This window comes from Lathamus discolor, chromosome 19, assembly GCF_037157495.1.
Source record: "Lathamus discolor isolate bLatDis1 chromosome 19, bLatDis1.hap1, whole genome shotgun sequence".
NCBI lineage: Eukaryota > Metazoa > Chordata > Aves > Psittaciformes > Psittacidae > Lathamus > Lathamus discolor.
In genome coordinates, this window is record NC_088902.1 from 1,287,960 (window position 1) to 1,307,483 (window position 19,524).

The 19,524-nt window shown below is 49.1% G+C and overlaps 1 protein-coding gene across 3 annotated transcripts; it reads left to right on the forward strand.

The window, feature by feature from the left end:
- Positions 1 to 566: 566 nt before the first annotated feature.
- On the forward strand, positions 567 to 19,289 carry LOC136023759 (complement receptor type 2-like). Of its 3 annotated transcripts, XM_065698586.1 has the most exons (36): positions 567 to 646; positions 1,146 to 1,328; positions 1,623 to 1,805; positions 1,974 to 2,153; positions 2,325 to 2,507; positions 3,122 to 3,304; positions 3,473 to 3,652; positions 3,824 to 4,006; positions 4,267 to 4,491; positions 4,774 to 4,965; positions 5,217 to 5,316; positions 5,674 to 5,759; positions 6,242 to 6,436; positions 7,079 to 7,270; positions 7,741 to 7,840; positions 8,008 to 8,093; positions 8,638 to 8,832; positions 9,011 to 9,193; positions 9,542 to 9,721; positions 10,212 to 10,394; positions 10,550 to 10,732; positions 10,913 to 11,095; positions 11,433 to 11,615; positions 11,823 to 12,014; positions 12,264 to 12,363; positions 12,904 to 12,989; positions 13,783 to 13,962; positions 14,375 to 14,422; positions 14,561 to 14,743; positions 14,918 to 15,100; positions 15,402 to 15,584; positions 17,122 to 17,301; positions 17,536 to 17,565; positions 17,729 to 17,804; positions 18,079 to 18,163; positions 18,833 to 19,289. In XM_065698586.1, the coding sequence occupies exons 1-35, from the start codon at positions 574 to 576 to the stop codon at positions 18,158 to 18,160; spliced, it is 5,337 nt and encodes a 1,778-aa protein (XP_065554658.1). In that variant the 5' UTR covers positions 567 to 573; the 3' UTR covers positions 18,161 to 18,163; positions 18,833 to 19,289. The 3 variants fall into 3 exon arrangements, with proteins under 3 accessions (XP_065554658.1, XP_065554657.1, XP_065554659.1); XM_065698585.1 differs by having other exon boundaries at positions 18,079 to 19,289; XM_065698587.1 differs by lacking the exon at positions 10,913 to 11,095 and having other exon boundaries at positions 18,079 to 19,289.
- Positions 19,290 to 19,524: the final 235 nt, after the last annotated feature.

A 19,524-nucleotide genomic window follows, 5' to 3' on the forward strand; every position in this document is an offset into this window, starting at 1 on the left:
CCTGTCTATGGGTTTTTATTCTTCCATGCAGCAGCATGAGATGATGCTGATGAGACTAGGATGAGTCCTAGAGCAGCCAGGTCAGGCCAGGAGGATCGGGTCCATTCCTGCAGGGTGGTGCGTGAGCATGGGACCCCGTCCCATGCGGGCAGCAGGTGGCAATGTCACGCTCTGTCCTTCCCATCCTGGGGCAGACAAACTGCCCATTCAGCTGGGTCATGGGACGGGCTGCAGTCACCACCTGGGGACATGACCCAGGCTCTGCCCCACTTCCCCTACCTGAGGATGCGCTGCAGGCGCAGTGCAGCTAACAGCACCTCTGTGCTGCACCCACCCTCTGTCACAGGTGTCCGCGTGTCCCAGGGGCCCATCCTCCCTGGCCCTAAACAGCAGCAGAAGCAGCTTGTGGGACCTGCAGCCTCCCCAGCGGTGATGCCCAGAAGCCCGCTGGTTCCTGTCCTGCATCCCTGGGAAGCCCCACAGCTGTGGCTCCTTCCGCATGAGCAGGGAACTGGGGTGCTCATATCTTCCTGCGGCCCCCTGAGAGCCGCAGTCTGCGCCAGGGACTGCAGCATGGTGCTTGCCTTCGCTTTCCACCTCCTGGGCATCTCTGCTCTGCTCTTGGCCACTGCGCCTGGGGCTCGAGGTAAGGGGGACTGGCGGGTCTGCGCCTCTTGAGGCTTTGCCCTCACTGGTTGGGTCTGTCCCTGCATCATCACAGTGAGGGACTGTGCATCCCCTGCCTGACTCTCGCATGGCTGCATGCCCCCAGCAGCGCAGAGCTCTCCACTGCAGATAGGTTGCTCCTTGATCATCCTGCCAATGTTTTCTGGTCAGATCAGACCCAGGGGATGTGCTCCCCAGCTCATGGGCTAGAAGCACACAGAAAGGCCATGAAAGGCTCTTGGCCTCACCAGGTGATTGATGTGAAATGCTGGACATCTGGCTTTTGTGAACAGAGGAAGCACTGTGGTTCTCTAGCAGTGCATGGAGAGCTCCTGCAGCCCCAGCAGCAGCCTCCACCACATCCCATTGCTAAGGGATCACCAAACTGCGTGGACACCACCAGCACAGCAACCAGCGCAGGCAGGAACAGCTGAAGGGCTGTGCAGGTAAAAGACATCTGATTTCTCTCCCTTTTCCAGGTGCCCAGTGCCCATTCCCACACATCCAGCATGGGAGGAGAATACCCCTTGCCTGGTATTTCTACAGGACGGGGGACACCGTGAGCTTCATGTGCAACACCGGGTACACCCTGCATGGCTCGAGCACCAGCATCTGCAGAGCTGACTCCAGATGGAGCCCACCTCTGCCGCTGTGCAAAAAAGGCAAGTGTGCCAATGCGGCGGAGCCGTGGGGAAAGTTCCCTCTTAAAGTTCCCTCTTGTGTCCTCTCGAATGCAGTGGGAAAGCAAAGCTGGGATGTATCCGTTCTCCTCACTTGTCTGCTCAAACCAAAGTGCTGCAGGTGGGCTCTGGAGAGGCAGAAACAGCTCAGAGCAAAGGAGATGGGGAGGGACACGGGGATGGCAAAGAAGAATTCCAGTTATCACCCAAACCTTCTTAGTAGCACACAGAGAGGCAAAGAGCTGCCCCACAGGGCAATTTCTTTTCCCTCTCCAGAGGTGACGTGTCCTCGGCCACCAAACATCGCCAATGGGCTGCACAGTGGACAGTCCTTGGACAGGTTTCCCCGCGGACTGACCGTGCACTACAGCTGCCAGGATGGCTACGCTCCCGTCGGGAATGTGTCCATCAACTGCACAGAGGCTGGGACGTGGAGCTGGCCCCTGCCCCGCTGTGAAGGTGGGTGGAGGATGCACTGCGAGGTGTGGGGCTGGAGGAAAGGATGCTGGCTGTTCTGGTTGTAGGAACAGTGCAGGCTTGCAGCAGTGGTGAGAAGGGAGCGGGCTGTGCGTGCAGGATCTGGCCCATGCATTGAGGTTTGAAGGCTGCTGTCCATGTTCCCCACAGCAATTGGCTGTGAGGTGCCCGAGGTGCAGAACGGGAAGGTCTATGAGCTGCAGAGCACCTACAGAGCTGGGGAGACGCTGCGTTTTGACTGTGATGCTGGTTACGCTGCAGAGGACAGCCACGAGGCCCTGTGCCAGCCTGGGGGCACCTGGGATCCCCCGGTGCTCCTCTGCGAGAGGGGTGAGTGTGGGTGCCTGCTGGTGGCCCTGCCTGTAGATGCTCCTTGCAGGCAGGAGCAGTGTGTGCAGGCAGAGCCGTTCTGCGATGTGCTTTAACCCATCACTGCAGTGACTCCCTTCCCTTGCACGCTGCTCTCTCACTGAGTTAAGGCTTTCTGCCTCCCTGTTGCAGTCCAGCCATGCCCCATGCCTCCAGAGATCCCACATGGAAACCACAACAGCCAAGGCAAATCACTTTTCACCATGGGAACGTCTGTAACGTACACGTGTGACCCCGGCTACCACCTGGTTGGAAACGCCTTTGTGTTCTGCAAAGCATCAGGGAACTGGAGCCAGCCCGGCCCTCGCTGTGAAGGTGGGTTTATGGTCTGTCCCCCTCGACAAGACGCTTAAGAGTGTGGCTGTGAGCACAGGGTAGGCCCTGACCATTGCCCCTGAGACCTTCAGTGGGGGATTAAATTCCCCTTTAACAAAGTCTGCAGTTGAATTATATGCAAAGAACACGCTTACATCCGTGAATCCCGAGCTCGGTATCTCTGTGGCTGCATGTGCTGCACCTCTCATGCTTGGGGTGACTTGTGGGGACTCCTCAGTGTATGTCCAGGAACTGGTGCATCCCTTAATATGAGACCAAGTACAAAAGGGTCTCTAGGCCAGCACCCTCCTCCCTGTGCTCTGGCTGCAGCACACCCAGGCAGAGCTGGTGACGATGCTGGGGACCAGGCACGGGGATGGGATGTGACACAGCCTTTGGGGGAGAGGAGACGGATGTTTATGAACCCATTCAACATTCCTTCTCCAGAAAAGCCAGAGGAGAGACAGGGCACCCACAACTGGTCTGTCAGACAGAGCTGGCGTGTGAGCCCTCTGCCCTTCCCCATGCCTGACGTGCAGGAGGTTTGAGTTGTGCTGTTTCTCTGGTGTCACCTCTCCCAGACAACCCTCATAGGCTTTCCCCTCCCTCTCCAGAGGTGACGTGTCCTCGGCCACCAAACATCGCCAATGGGCTGCACAGTGGACAGTCCTTGGACAGGTTTCCCCGCGGACTGACCGTGCACTACAGCTGCCAGGATGGCTACGCTCCCGTCGGGAATGTGTCCATCAACTGCACAGAGGCTGGGACGTGGAGCTGGCCCCTGCCCCGCTGTGAAGGTGGGTGGAGGATGCACTGCGAGGTGTGGGGCTGGAGGAAAGGATGCTGGCTGCTCTGGTTGTAGGAACAGTGCAGGCTTGCAGCAGTGGTGAGAAGGGAGCGGGCTGTGCGTGCAGGATCTGGCCCATGCATTGAGGTTTGAAGGCTGCTGTCCATGTTCCCCACAGCAATTGGCTGTGAGGTGCCCGAGGTGCAGAACGGGAAGGTCTATGAGCTGCAGAGCACCTACAGAGCTGGGGAGACGCTGCGTTTTGACTGCGATGCTGGTTACGCTGCAGAGGACAGCCACGAGGCTCAGTGCCAGCCCGGGGGCACCTGGGATCCCCCGGTGCTCCTCTGCGAGAGGGGTGAGTGTGGGTGCCTGCTGGTGGCTCTGCCTGTAGATGCTCCTTGCAGGCAGGAGCAGTGTGTGCAGGCAGAGCCGTTCTGCGATGTGCTTTAACCCATCACTGCAGTGACTCCCTTCCCTTGCACGCTGCTCTCTCACTGAGTTAAGGCTTTCTGCCTCCCTGTTGCAGTCCAGCCATGCCCCATGCCTCCAGAGATCCCACATGGAAACCCCAACAGCCAAGGCAAATCACTTTTCACCATGGGAACGTCTGTAATGTACACGTGTGACCCCGGCTACTACCTGGTTGGAAACGCCTTTGTGTTCTGCAAAGCATCAGGGAACTGGAGCCAGCCCGGCCCTCGCTGTGAAGGTGGGTTTATGGTCTGTCTCCTTGGATGAGGGGGGACAGCAGACCCTGACCATCGCAACCAGTCTCTCAGAGAAGGTTAATCCCATAGAAAGTGGTGCACGGTATAAACTAATCTCCAGCCTTTCTATTGCGGAGGTGGGGTTGGGAGGTTTATAGAGGTGACGCTGATTTTGTCATTACAATGTTAACAGCCCGTGGGTTCTTTCTTTCTTTTGTTCCAACTCGTCTTGCGCATCACTTCTGCACATCACCACTTCCAGCTGCTGTCTGCGTACATCCCTATATACGGAACGGGAAGCAAGTGGATGGCCAAGGACTTCTCTCCGCACCCGGGCAAGCGGTGACATTTCAGTGTCACGATGGTTACAGCCTGCAAGGCAGTGCTAAAGTCATCTGCCAGGAGGATGGCAGCTGGCACCCCCCTGTTCCCATCTGTAGAAGACTTTACCATGACCAGGGGCTCTCAAAGAGGCCTGGAATTCCAGGTAAATCGTGACACAGTTGCCTAAGGGTACGCTGCTATTTTACATCCCCTAAACCTCTTAAAAAAGGGTGGTTAAACGTGTGAGTGGAAGATTTATCTATACCCGGATAAGAAGAATCTGATCCTCTGGAATCCTTTGGGAAATTATGTTGTGTTTGTTTAGTAATGGTTATATTAATGCAAATAATCCATTCTGCAAGGCAAACCAAAGAGCTTTCCTCAGAACAGTGTTCTTTCTGTGCTCGTCCTGCCTGATTCTCATGTCTGTTTTCTTTCTCAATAGGCGGCTGTGGGCCTCCTACAAGGTTACACTTTGCTGAGCTAAAGGAGGAGCATAAAAATGAGATTGATTTTTCTGTGGGGAAGACTGTGCAATACACGTGCCACCCTGGATATGCAAAACACCCAGGAATGTCACCTACTATTACATGCCTTGAGACCGGAGTGTGGTCAGAAGCACTAGAGTTCTGTAAAAGTGAATAGCTCCTTGATTCGGTGTCTGTTGTTCCAGAAGGAATAGGTGCTAGGTTCTGTCCATGCTGCATAAACCTTCCTGTTGTTCTGGTCTTCCAAGAGTATGTGACTAGTAAAGCCATGTAACTCCATGCTATTCGAAACCCGTTTTGGGGGTAACTAAATGTGAATGGGTTACTGGAGCGAGAGTTGCATCTGCCGCTCCATGGCATAGACAGACAGAAGTCTACAATGAGGTTTTTTCTTCCCCAGGGAAAAAATGCACTCATCCTGGTGAACCTGTGAATGGGAAAATCAGTTTCCTGACAGATCTCCTGTTTGGGTCAACAGTGCGCTACAGCTGTGAAAAAGGGTAAGTCCTGGGTTTGGCTCCTGCTTAACACAGCAAGGAGAGAGGTACGAGGCAAGTCTCCCTCTTTTCCTCCTGTTCATTCACTCCCTATAAACGGATTCTATCAGAAGCTGCTGTATCGAGTCCTGTACCTATAAACCACATAAGGTGTTCACTACCTTATGTGTACATGAAGACAGGCTGAGAGGGCTGGGCTTGTTCAGCCTGGAGAAGGCTCCGGGGAGGCCTTATAACTGTCTGCCAATGCCTAAAGGGGGCTGACAAGGCTGGAGACGGGCTTTGGACAAGGTGATTGCGAGGAGGGAGCAACTCAGACTGCAATGACTTGGGATGAATGTTTAATCCTTTGAACACCAGGCACAGGTTAATTGGGCAAGCCAGCAGACGATGTGAGGTTTCTGGTGGACGTGTTGCATGGAGCGGTGACGTTCCCGTTTGTCAGCGTAAGTAGCTTTCAGTTCCAGGGGTCTGCATGGATTCAGCTCATATTCTCCCATACAGATGATAAATCTTCCCAGTCAAAGCTTTCACGGGGAACTTCTATGCTCTGTGGGCATGAAAAACATCAGAATGTTTTGATGTTGTAAGAAAATGTTCTGGGAACAGGTACAAGATCTCAAAGCTTAATGGATTATAAAAAGCTGGAGCGTTTTCAGCAGCACAAGAGAGGAATAGAAAGTATTTGTTTTTCCTTTATTTCTTAAACAGTACAAACGATAAAGCATGTAGGTGTTTCCTCCAGAAAGCTTTATCTTGCTGGTCTACTTTCTGTCATAGAATTTGCTGGCCAGGGAGATGGAATCCAGTTGGCCTCCTCCACAAGGTCACTTCATTGCACTTTATCTCTAGGCCAAGTGTTTATGCCCCAGAGACTGACGGATTTCAAGTACTTCGAGTTTAGAAGCCTTGTTCTGCCCCTCTGCAGGTATCCCTTGTGAGCCACCTCCAGACATTCCCAATGGGAAGCACACAGGCAAGCTGCTGGATGAATTCCTCTTTGGCACCGCTGTAACATACACGTGCAACCCTGGATATCCGCTCCATGGCGAGCCTTCCATCTACTGCACTACCCTGGATGGGCAGAACGGCGTGTGGAGCGGGCCCCCGCCGTCGTGCGGAGGTAGGGTTGAGTGTGCACGTGCAGGTACTCAGGTGAAATCCTTCTGTCCCTACTGCTTCATATTCAGAAAGAGAAGGGCACCCCCAGACAACTGCAGTATGTGCCTGCCAGGGCACAAGCTTCAAGGGCTGCTTTGCAGCTGAGGCCAGGCAGAGGAGGGGAGGCTGAAGGAGCACTCCGCTGCCTCCAGCATCACAGTTCAGCTTGGGTCTCACCTCAGCGTTCAGTATCACTCGATGTGGGCAGCACCTACATCATCTATGGGGAAATTGGTTTCAGACTTGTGTCTTAAAGGGGATTGTAACACCCAGAGGCTTTGCAGCCACACACTGCATAAATGCCCATGTTGAAGACCAGAGGCAAGATGTCCTGTCCCATGGGTCCAGAATGGGAGAATAGTGTCTCCTAGGACTGTCTACATACACAAGGACACCATTGCCTTTGAGTGTGAGCCAGGCTATGTTATACATGGCCACAAAGTGGTACAATGCCAACTAAATCGCATCTGGGAGCCACCCGTGCCAGTCTGCGAGCAGGGCAAATGTTCCAACAGTGCTATGAACATTAACCTGACCCCCACTTCTCCCAGCTCTGCTTTTCCTTGACTCCTCTAACAGTAAGCTGGCTTATCTTTCTTGGTAGCTGGCTGCAATGCACCGACCAGGCTGGCATTTGCTGAGCTGAAGGAGCTGTACAGAAACCAGACCAACTTTCCCGTGGGGAGGACGGTGGAATACGTGTGCCGGCCTGGGTACACCCAGCACATCGGGATGTCACCAGCCATCACATGCCTCGAGAACAGGACGTGGTCTGTGGCACTGGAGTTCTGCAAAAGTATGTCCTGGAAGGGTTGAAAAACCTGAAGTGTTGGATTTTCATCTTTTCCTAGCTTTCCAGGTTTCTTTATGCAGCCTGCTCTCTGTGTTAGTCATTCTCATGACTACTTTACTATTCCAAGCTCATGCCTTCTAAAGCAATTTCATCTGAAGGAAAGACTAATTACAGTGATCAATCCTGCAAAACAGCTTTGTGGTTTGGATAACGGTTTAATTTGACTCAATATCCCACTCTTGTACTGCAGGACACATTTCTAATTCTTTACTACGGGAGTGCTGAGGTGCTGGCACAGGGTGCCCAGAGAAGCTGTGGCTGCCCCATCCCTGGAAGTGCTCAAAGCCAGGCTGGATGGGGCTTGGAGCAAGCTGCCCGTGGCAGGGGGTTGGAACTGGATCAACTTTAACGTCCCTTCCAACCCAAACCAGTCTGTGATTCTATGATTAATGGTGGCTGGCATTCCCTCCTAGGAAAACAATGTGCTAACCCAGGGGATCCAGAGAATGGCCGAGCTATTGTCCTGACAGACCTCCTCTTGGGATCCAAAGTCAATTACTCTTGTGACAAAGGGTGAGTCTTGAGACTGGTGGAATCCATCTGCCAAATGAAAGTGAAGCAGATTTTCAGCTCCACATGGAGGAACCTCATTCCCAAGTCAGAAGTATCGGCTGCCACTTATAAGGGTCGTAAAGGAAGTTCAAGTCTCTTAACCCTTAAACCCTTCTGTGTGACTCCAGGTACAAGTTGGTTGGAGGCTCTCAGAGAACATGCGAGGTCTCTGGCACACGTGTCTCGTGGAGCGGAGAAGCTCCTGTCTGCCAGCGTAAGTAGGCCACAACAAAAGGTCCTTGGAGATGTTTTGCAAGTTGCACATCTTTCAAGACAAAGATTTCATTGCAAAATATTTCTCCACTCATTGTATGTGTAAAATCCTTCATTTTGCTTTTTGTTTTGTTCTGGTTGCTTCTGAAAATACTTCCAAAAGTTTTCTAGTTATCCTGGTCCGAACTGGTAAAACTGTTAACTAAACTCCATGTTACTGGATAAGTATTTCTCAACGGTCATGTGTAGGAATGGTGTGGCCAGTCTCTCTCTGCAAGTGTCCCCAGTGGATATGGAAAGGGAGGTAAGAAATGTCCCACCACCTCCAGACACAGGCAGTAAGGGGGTGACTTGTGTGAGAGCAAAGGTTTTCTTTTTCACGTGTGATTTTTTTTTTCCATGAAGGGTTTGCCTCTGGATAATTTGGGTCATTGTATCCAGAGAGCATCACCACGGACATGGGTTCATCCCCATCAGTTCCCTTCTTGGGAAGTATGTGTGTGTCCTGCAAATGAGGTTTTGAAATTCACCTTATGTGCCTCCAGGTATCGCTTGCGGCCCACCTCCGAACATCTCCCATGGGACACACAGCGGGCACAGCAGGGACACCTTCTCCTATGCAGATGTGGTCACCTACACCTGTGACCCCGACCACCCACTGGCTGGAGAGCCCTCCATCATCTGCACCACGGCAGATGGGGAGCATGGCGAGTGGAGCGGGCCACCGCCACGGTGTGGAGGTAGGGCTCTGGGTGTGCGGGGTCTGACCCCACCGGCGAGGTTTGGTGTGAGCTGACATGGCAGATATTCAAAGGAATTAATGGAATTCATCGTCCTCCTCCTTTTGGGTTTGGAAGGTTGGATTTTTAATTTTTCGTGCCCTGTCCACGTTTCTCATCTGCTTTGCCTCTTTTGCAGAGGTGAAGTGTCCTTCCCCTCCAAGCATCGCCAATGGGCAGCACGGCAGCCAGTCCTTGGACACCCACCTTCCAGGCTCAGCTGTGAACTACACCTGCAGGGATGGCTACTCCCTCATTGGGAATGCCTCCATTAGCTGTACTGCTGGGGGAACGTGGAGCCGGCCCCTGCCTCGGTGTGAAGGTGTGTTAGTGTTGGCTTCTTTTATTAGGTCTTAGGCAGAAGCTCTTCCCTGTGAGGATGCTGAGGCACTGGCACAGGGTGCCCAGAGAAGCTGCGGCTGCCCCATCCCTGGCAGTGCTCAAGGCAGGTTGGAAGTGGCTTGGATTTCCCTTTCTGTCCCTCAGTAAGGACAGACCCTCAGGAGCAGCTGAATAATGGTATTTTGTGTAAGAATAAGAGTCAATAATATTGGCATGCCCATGACAGTGATGGCAAGGTTCAGCAGCAGGTACCGCCCCTGGTCACTGTCCCTCCACACCCAGGATGGGCTTCATGTCCCCAGCAGTGCCTTGTGCTCTTCATTTCCAGCAACTGGCTGCAAAAGACCGGAGATCAAGAATGGAAGATCAACTGGGCTGGAGACGATGTACAAACTCATGGATACTGTTGTCTTCGAATGTGATTTTGGTTATGCCTTGAAGGGCTCTCAAGAGTCTCAGTGCCAGTTTGGGGGCAAGTGGGACCCTCCTGTCCCCACCTGTGAAAAGAGTAAGCATAAATGAGGTGATGGGTATTGAAAAGACATATAGATACGGTGCTTAAGAACATGGTTTAGTGGTGGACTTGACAGTGCCAGGTTAATGGTTGGAATTGATTATCTTAAAGGTCTTTTCCCACCTAAATGATTCTATGATTCAGGCCCTTGTTATGTAGGGCTTTCATCTATTTAAGTGAATCAACAAAGAGAGAGTTAGCCAGGCTGATCTAGGTTACAACCACAGAAAGGCCAGAGCAAGCTGTTAGGGCCACAGATTGCAACTAACCATTTTAAGTGCCCAAATAGTGAGAAATTATCATTCTTGATGTGATTAAGCTTGAAAAACCTGAAGGGTGGAAGGTTAGGGAGGGTAGGATGGAAACATAATTCAGTGACAGACCAACCTAGTTGGGAAAAGTTAATGGGAAGAAAGAAACTAAAAAGCTGCCTTACCCTACAACGGGTGCTTGTGGTACCAGCTCTTTTTCCCCCTCCCTGTAGTGCTACAGTGTCCTTCCCCTCCAAATATCAAAAATGGCCATCATGACAGCAAGGATGTGAAGGTGTTTGTCCCAGGAGTATCTGTGAAGTACTACTGTGACACGGGGTATGTCCTTACTGGGAAAACAACAGTTTCTTGTTTGACGTCTGGAACCTGGAGCATCCCTTACCCACGGTGTGAAGGTGAGCTATAAATCCTGTTACCCTCAGTGAAAAGGGAAACAGACCATCGTGGCTGCACGGCCTTCCTTGAATTTTGACATTGCACAAGCAAAGAAGGAATCCCCAGTGCTGGCAAGCCCTTCCCCAGCTCATTCTCTGCTGCTTTGCACTTCCAGTGATCACCTGCACAAGCCCCAGCATCCAGGATGGAGAAGTGGCTGAAGGACAGAGCACTGCCTACCACCCTGGGGCCAACGTCACCTTCCAGTGTCACCCGGGCTATGTGCTGTGGGGCAGCCATGCAGCCAAGTGCCAGCCTGATGGCCGCTGGGTGCCTGCTGTCCCTACCTGCAAGCCAGGTGAGTGCCACCACTTGGGGGCTTAGAAGAACGATGCTTAGGGCCGTCGCTGTGCTGGATGAGGCATTGCTCTCTGCCTCACCCACAAAACATGAGGTGTGACAGTCTTTTGGTGTATAACCCGTGCTCCTCCATGGGGCAAAAGCACTAAAATGCTGTTCTCTGCTCCTGCCCTGTTAGTGCTGCCTTGTCCTCCACCTCCCACCATTGCCCACGCCACGCACAGTGCAGAGCTCGAGGCAAACTTCACCACTGGCATGTCCGTAAGCTACAGCTGCCAACCTGGCTTCTCCCTCCTCGGAGACCCCTCTGTCTTGTGCACAGCCTCAGGGAACTGGAGCCTCCCATACCCACGCTGCGCAGGTAGGGCTGGCTGCTGCTGTGGCATCCTGTGCATTCAGGGCTGGCTCAGGATCCATCCTCTGCCCTGCTAAGCACCCACCCTGTGCCCAGCTGAGCATCCATGCCCTGCCCTGCTGAGCATCCATCCCATGCCTGGCTGACCCCAGAGCTGGCAAACCCACCAGCCTACAGAGTTGTCATGGGAAGGGCTAGAACTGGACATCCAGCAACACCCTTGGGTTTAAGTGTGCTCCCAGCACATGCAGGAGCTGGGCTCTCTTTAACTTTGTGCTTGCATCTTCCTGCCTGTCACCCTGTCCATCCCCTTTGCTAATTTTGTTTTGCTCTCTTTCTTCAGTGCTGCAATGTCCTTCACCTCCAAATATTGAGAATGGAAATCACAGCAGCCACGACTTGAAAGTTTTCACTGCTGGGATGGTTGTAAATTATAGCTGTGACCCTGGCTACAGCCTCCTGGGAGAGGCATCGATTCACTGCACTGACTCAGGAAACTGGAGCCTTCCTCTCCCTCAGTGTGCAGGTACACCCCAAGATGGGAGTTATGGATAGTCTGGGAATTTCCTCCATTGAAAGCCTGTAGGATTTGTCCTTTCCCTTGAATTCATCAGTCCTCCCACTTTGTTTCGCCTGTAAACATTTATCTATAGATGTATATGCTCACTGTACATCTTCATACCATTTATGTAGTTGCTATCCCTATTTCTCCCTGTGTTTTCCTTCCTGACAGATGGCTGTGGCCCACCTCCAAACTTAACCTTTGCTGAGCTCACTGAGGAATACAGGAACCTGACGGAGTTCCCTGTTGGAGACACTGTGCGATACCGCTGCCCACTGGGATACATGAAGCACCCCGGAGTATCCCCAACTCTGACATGCCTCCAAAACTACACGTGGTCTGAAGCGCTAGAGTTCTGTAAAAGTGAATAGCTCAATGTTTGGTGTTGGTTGTTGACAACTGTCTCCAGTGCATTTGCGGGTTTCGTACAGCAATTCTTTAAAGAATGGTTCTTACATGGCTTTACTAGTCACATAGTTTGGGCAGGTCTTGGCCTTTTCAATATCATGTCTTTACTGGTGTCTGAATGTGGACAGATCCTTAAGGTACCTTCTCATAGCGCCTTACAAAACTGCACAGGAGGAGTTTAAACTCAGCCTTGTTCTTTCTCAGGGAAGCAATGTAAATACCCAGAAACACCAAAGAATGGCAGAGTTGTTGTTCTGACTGATCTCCTTTTTGGGTCAACCGTGAGCTACACATGTAAAGAAGGGTGAGTCCTACACTGCCTTTGCTAACTGTTTCTGAGCTTGGTGTTGGACAACTTACAGTGAAGTGTCTGAACCCACTCCTCTGCATAGCCGTTCTCCCACAGCAAAGCAGAATCTGTATTTTGGTTCCAGTTATACCAGTTACTTTGGTTCCAGTTACCTGCTCAGGAAAGGGAGAAGTGTCTCTTGTTTTCCCCTGCTTGTGCTCAACAGCTTCCTTTGCAAACCTCAGTTGCAGTCTGCTTCTCAGATGGCCACTCAGTAAGAGCTGAGAGTGCTGCAAGGAGGCTCCAGCGGTTTGGCAATCACTTCGGTCTGTGTCCTGACTTAGCACCTGACCAACCCAACCCAGAGTAGTTTGGGATCATTGCTGTTCCTCTTGGATCTAGGAAGAAAGAACTTGGTTCCTTCATATCCATGTGTCAAACCAACAGACAGCACCTTGATGACCAGCCAGAATTCAGGAGGCCACAGAAGGAAACCTCTGGGGGTAGTGTCAGAGATCACAGGATCAACTGGTGTTTCCTTCTCTGCAACTCCAGGCACCGACTGGTTGGACAGTCCCACAGGCGATGCGGGGTTTTTGGACCTGATGTCGCATGGAGTGGTCTTCTTCCCATTTGTCAAAGTAGGTCACCCCTAGACCTGGCCCAGAATTTGGGACAAATTAAGCCCTTAAAATTAAAAAGTGGCATTTCCTTAAAATAAATAGGAACTTGAGGAATAAGATTTTCAAGCAGAATATTCCTCTAGGATTCTTTTGCTTATTTATGTAGACTTAGGTAGAAGAGTCAAGAGAAGCTCACAGGGATTTGTCCCTTTTGTTTCAGAAACATAATACATTAAGGAAGAAATGTGTCTTGCAGGACAAGGATGGGATATTGAGTCAAATTGAACTGTGATCTTCCAAATACTGCACTGTTATCCAAACCACAAAGCTGCTTTGCAGGATTGATCACTGTAGTTAGTCTTTCCTTCAGATGGAATTGCTTTAGAAGGCATGAGCTTGGGATAGTAAAGTAGTCTTCAGAATGACTAACAGTACTTATGGATTTCTACACCAATTAACATATTTATTTGCATTATTCTATTTATAGGCACGAAACTATTTTTATATATACAATAATGTAGATTTATAGGGTAGATTTAGATGAGATCTAAGTTGGATCTAAGTTGGAACTGGATGAGCTTCAAGACCCCTTCCAACCCAAACCAGTCTGGGATTCTATGATTATGTGGTAACCCCAGGGTACCTAAAGGTACAAAAAAGCCCTCAGTTCTTGAAATGATTGTTCTGTGAGTTTCCAAGTACTACCCATAAAACTCCTCTGAGCAGTGGCATGTTAAGGATGGACTTTATGTATTCATCAGTTACAGCATACACATGGCTTCCTCTTTGAGATAACCCATTTATTTTTCAGAGGTGGTATGTCCAGCCCCAAATATCCAGAATGGGAGAGTATCTGTTCTGAAGTATCACTACACGTACAAAGACACCGTTAGCTTTAAGTGCCATGAAGGTTTCACCTTGCGAGGCAATCACACAGCCCAGTGCCAAGCTGATAAAACATGGGATCCACCAGTGCCAGTCTGTGAGCAGGGTAAGTATCAGCACCCTGACCCACCAGCACTGCAGATTTCTCCCCACTGCTCCTACCCACTCATAGAAGCCAACATTGACTTAATTTTTCCTGTTTGCTCCAACTACTTTAAGAAGAAACCAGAAATTGTTCCTTTTATTTATGCCTCTCTTCTCACACAGGAGATGAGCCAGGTGTTTGGTAATGCCATAAGTATAAACATGATATGCTCTTTTCTCAGCCTGCTTGTTGCAATCCATAACCTACCTCTTTATTTCCTGAAAGTGAAACATTTGGTAGCTTCATGGCAGAACACTATCAGACAGGAGTGCAATTTTTGCTCTAAAGGCAGGATGATGGAAAATTAAGGTCAATTTCTGCATTGTATTTGCTCAACCAAATGTGTATTTTAAACTCTTAATGCTGCATCTAGATGGAGTGGCAGAACACTATCGTCATCCTCACACCACCACAAAGCCAGGTAGGTATATCACAAGAAAAGGCAAGATTTACTGAACACCAACTCCTCCTCCCAACCTGTCCTGCTTTTCTTTGCAGGGGAATACATTACCACCTTTTTTACAATTGAACATCACATTCCTATCCTCTCTTCTTTCAGAAGTGAAGTGTCAGCCTCCTCCAAGCATTGTGAACGGGGAACACAGTGGACATTTCTTAGACACTTTTCATGTAGGAACACTTGTACGCTATCGCTGCAAACGGGGCTTCTCCCTCATTGGGAATAAATCTGTTCATTGTACAACATCTGGAGTCTGGAGCCATCCCCCTCCTCGGTGTAAAGGTGTGTGTGTGCTCTTTTCACTGGCTCTTCTCAATGCATGTAGTGGTGTTTGTCTAAGGACTGGCTGAAACAAGACCAGAGTCCCTCCATAGGCCTGGAGACATCACAGATGCTCAAAAGTTTCCTCTCTTGCCTCTATGAGCTCTGTTTTGATCTGCGCGTCTCTCTTCTTAGCACGGTCCTGCTCCAAGCCTGCAGATATTGCCCATGGGTCTCTCAGTGGCCCAGCAAGGACATTATTCACTCCTGGAACATCTGTAAGCTACATCTGTGAGGCTGGCTTCTCTCTCATCGGGTCAGCATCCATGTACTGCACACAGTCTGGAGCCTGGAGCCACCATCCTCCGCTCTGTCAAGGTGTGGTTTTGTTGTAGGGAGCTAAGAAGAAAGGAAATTTAACATGACTTGCCTTAGGGAAAGATTTGTACAAGGACTAAATAAGGGTCCCTTACTACTGAATGTGTGGTAAGGACAAGATCAAGTTTATAACCATTTCCAAAGCCTAGTGGAGTTATAGCGTTACCAAATCAGTTGTGGAGCTTAGATGAAGAAATTAAATGGGATCAAGGCTGCAAAGGTTACAGTGCCTTAGCTACCCTCTGACAGTCCATAAGGGTCTTTATGTCAACATGTCGCCTATCTCTCCCTGACTTTCCAGTTGTGAAGTGTCTCCGTCCTCCAAACATCACCAATGGGAAGCTCAAAGGCAACATCTCTGACACTTTTTCCTATGGAGCGTCTGTATCCTACAGCTGCAGTCCTGGTTATTCACTCATTGGGAATGCTTTCATTAACTGCACGGTGAAAGGAACCTGGAGCCAGCCTCCTCCTCAGTGCAAAGGTGTGCTTGTGCTTAATTAGCTTATGGTGGCAGAACCAGAACTGGCCTGAGGAGACATGCAGCCATGCAGATACATGCATTCACACTAAATCATTCGCTTTAAATCTTCAGAGAGCTACACAGGCCAAAATCTGAGCAGCAAAACCTACAGCTAACACTGAATTCCATCCCCTAATTTTGCTTGGGAACCACTTTTTATATCATAGCTAGGCAGTGTTGATCTGTTAATTATGAATTTAACCACTCTTTGTTATCCCTGGAAAGAGTATGATGTTGTAAAGAAGCAGGATGGGAACCTCATACTAACAGAAGGACAGGAGTAAGATAGAGGCAATTCTGACAGGCAGCTTTAATTCTTGCATGTTTTTCTCTCTCTGCTCTTGGTACTACAAATGAGTCATGTACCAACTGTCCCCTACTAAAAGCCTTTTATTTTTAGTAGAAGAGTAGACTTTTCCCCTCCCTTTCCTTCCCTTTTTGTGTTGCTCACTCCCCAGTTATCAAAGCAGAGGAAGTGATTGTTATATCACACAAGTTCTCTGACGGACAGTTTAGAGATTACACATGAGCCTGACTACTCCCTTCTTGGAAAATGCCTCTCTGTGCCTTCTGTGTAGCTCACTGTGAAGGTCAGTCACCAGGCAAACCTGGTTAAAGGCAACTTCATGAGTGTCACAAAATTCCTAGTGTGGGTGTTCCTGTACAGAAACCTGGGCATTCACTGGAATAAATTCGTTACCCACACCGGGCACTTCCTTGGTGGAGCTGCTTGGGTAACAATGAGAGGAAATAACATACCACACACTTATGTAAATAAGTCAGAAGCTCTTTACAGGAAGCACTCACAGAAAAATTCCCCCCATCTCTCCGCATTCTCATGGGTTTGAAGTCTCTTTAGAAACTGTTACGTGTGTTAGTAAAAATAAATATTAAAGAAAGGACATAAAACAAAGGACAAAGTTACATGGTGATGTTAACCCTTTGGTCTCCACTGAGAACCATCTCCTCCAGAATTCTTGGGCCTGAGCTGTCAAAGGTGATTTGGGGCTTAAATCAAAGCAACTCACTTCATGGAAATCAGTGGTATAAGGAGGTTAGATGGCTGGACTAATTAATAAAGTAATTATTGATAATATATCTGGTGACATCTTTGAAGTGCAAGGGGCTTCTACTGACTAGAAGTGGGTTATAGGCAGTTGGTTCTGAAGTTCCCACAGAATTCTTCTCTACTAAACCTTTCTTCTCCCAGTGTTTTGGTAGCCCAGTATCAGAAAAATCTCTTTCTCTGACACGCTTCTCCCGAGGTACCCCTGCTACACAGGGTTTTCTGCCATTATCAGTGTGGAGTAGCTGATCTGCACAAGCATTCATGTGAGGGAGTGAACATACTTCTGCAGCCACAAAGACAGGAGTTACCCTGTGGAATGAGAATGAAATCCTGGTTACATTCAAAGAGAATTCACTAACAAAGTCCTAAATAACCCACACTTGTATTTCTTGTATTTTATGTTCCCTTTTTCGTTACTTCTAATTGCAGAGATCAGATGTGTATTCCCAGAAGTTCAAGGTGTTAAGAAAGCCATTCGAGGAAACACTTATCGCTCTGGGACTAACATCACTCTTGAATGTGATGATGGTTACACCTTGGAAGGCATCAGTCAGATTCAGTGCCAAGAAGACTTCAGCTGGGACCCTCCTATACCCGCCTGTAAACTGAGTGAGTGACATGTGAACGAAGCAACGACCAAATAGAAACACACAGATGAATTTTAAACATGTAAATGGATTTCTGTATTTAAAAAAAAGAGGGTACGATAGTGTGGTTTTTAAGAAATTCTCTACTGTAGGCCTTAGAAGTAAAACACTTATTGAAAAAGTGATCAAATACTGATGAGAAGCACCATATTTTGTTAGAATACTTTGCTGATTTTATTTCTTCTCTTCCCTTCAGCATCACACAAGTCTGGTTCCGTAGGTGTAGGTAAGCAGCTTAGAAACATTTCTGTGGCCAGGCCTTAGCTTTATGCAGTGGCTTTGGTGGCACCATTTCCTTCTGCTTGCTTTAAAGATATGCCTCGTTATATCTTTTGTGCTGATATACTTTAAAACATACAGTGAGAATAATACATGCTCTTCTCTTTCAGGAGTCGTAGCTGCAGGAGTCCTGCTTCTCCTGGGGGCAGGCGTTGTCTGGAAAATTATTTCCAAGCAGAAGGAAGGGTAAGGTAGTCTCCTGGATGCCCATTTGTCGGTCTCCTGGATGATCCTTTGTTGCCAAGTCCAAGTTGTATATGCTTTATACTCTCCAAGTACTTACCTGAGTGTGCCAGGGGCTTTTGCATCCTCACCTCCTCCTTGCAAACTGTACAAGGCACAGCAACCTGGAATCAATGGTGTGGTTATGTTGTTTTATTTCATTAGAGGAAACCAACCCGGGTGTTCTTTTACAAACCAATGCAGTTCACTGTTCTCTGTTGGTGTTTTTTCCACTTAGCTATTATGATACATATGAAAACCACAGTTACCAACCCCCTCTGAACGAGATAACTGAACCAAAATGTTCGTGTCTTCAATAGAAGGTATGGATTTCTATTCCTCAACAGAAAATGTCAGTTATAGCAGGAACTTCAGTCGTTCCAATATAGTCCTTCAAGCTGAAAACTATTTTCTCTCAATCATATGGTAAGGTGCTTTCTGTTGCTGAATAAAAAGAGACTGTTTTAAATGGACTAGGCTTTGTTTTAAACATCCTGTTTTTCTTTCTGAAACCACTCTCAATGTGTTTGTTTGCTTTTGCACCACCTGAACAGATGGTGTTCACAGGTCAGACTTCCACACTATGCCTTGCCTCTGCCACAAACCTGCTTTGGTTTTGTATGGATTATAGGAGAGCTTGCTCTCTAAAAAAATTGCCTTAAGAAAAAGGACAGTGAACCAGCCCTTTGGGGTTATTTGCTTGCTTTTGCACTTATTGCAATGCCATTTTCATTTACTCGTTATGCTGAATTTATTGCAGATAGTGATGAATTTTCAGTGTTAGGAGCACTCTGACCATAACCAGCTCTGACTACCAAATGGTACCAGAACACATCCACTGTTTCACTGTATTGTTTTAAGGCTGCTTTCAATAATCCCTCCTTTGAAACAATGCATTTCCCAGAACTTCTCTCCTCCCTCCCTGAGTTGCGACGCAATCTCTATACCAGGAAAAGCCTAATTTTAACTCCACAATGTCATCTTTTCCCTAGGCTGGGCACCCGTGATGCCGCCAACCCAGCACGGGACTGGTTCTCCATCCAGAGAGCAGCTGCAGGTTGCATGGAAGCATTGCTTATGTTGAAAATGGAATTCTGTGGCCAAAAAAAAGGCACTTTACTATAGAAAGAGCATTAACGCTCCTTCTGCTGCAAGGATCTAACCAAGTTCAGGTTGCCTGTGGTACAGGGGCTGTTTCCAAAGGAGTTCTCTACACTGCTGCCAGCCGAGGAGGAACCTTTCCTTTCTCTATATGCAAACCCTGCGATAAGCAACATCCATGAACGCATTCCTGTGTGGAAAGCAAGAGTTTAACCACAACTAGTCTTAACAGCGACTGTACTCACACGTGCAGCATCACCAGGTGCTGCTCCGCATCTTTTAGGAGCGCTTCCTAGCAGCGTTCCTCTATGAATGCTTAACCTAATAAAAGCTGAGCTTGGGACAACACTTGCTTTAGGTTCTTCTCTACCGAGTTTTAAGTGTTTTTACTATCATACCACGCAGTTTGCTCCTCAGAAGCGCTGCCCTGCCCGGGGTCGGTTAATGACCCTTTGCTGGTGGTGGAGCCGCACCCGCTAACCGCGCTTTGCTCTTCCCCTTCAGCGCAGGACGCGGGCCCTTGCCTAGGAAAGGGCGCGGTGGGCCGAAGCCCACACCCGGTTTATCTCAAGGGGAACCGCCG

Bases quoted from the DNA above. Each gene is read 5' to 3' on its own strand.
- LOC136023759 (XM_065698585.1), top strand. From the start codon at position 574: ATGGTGCTTGCCTTCGCTTTCCACCTCCTGGGCATCTCTGCTCTGCTC. The intron at 1,329-1,622 runs GCAAGTGTGCCA...TTCCCTCTCCAG, and splicing joins TCTGCCGCTGTGCAAAAAAG to AGGTGACGTGTCCTCGGCCA. The intron at 11,096-11,432 runs GTAGGGCTGGCT...CTCTTTCTTCAG, and splicing joins CCCATACCCACGCTGCGCAG to TGCTGCAATGTCCTTCACCT.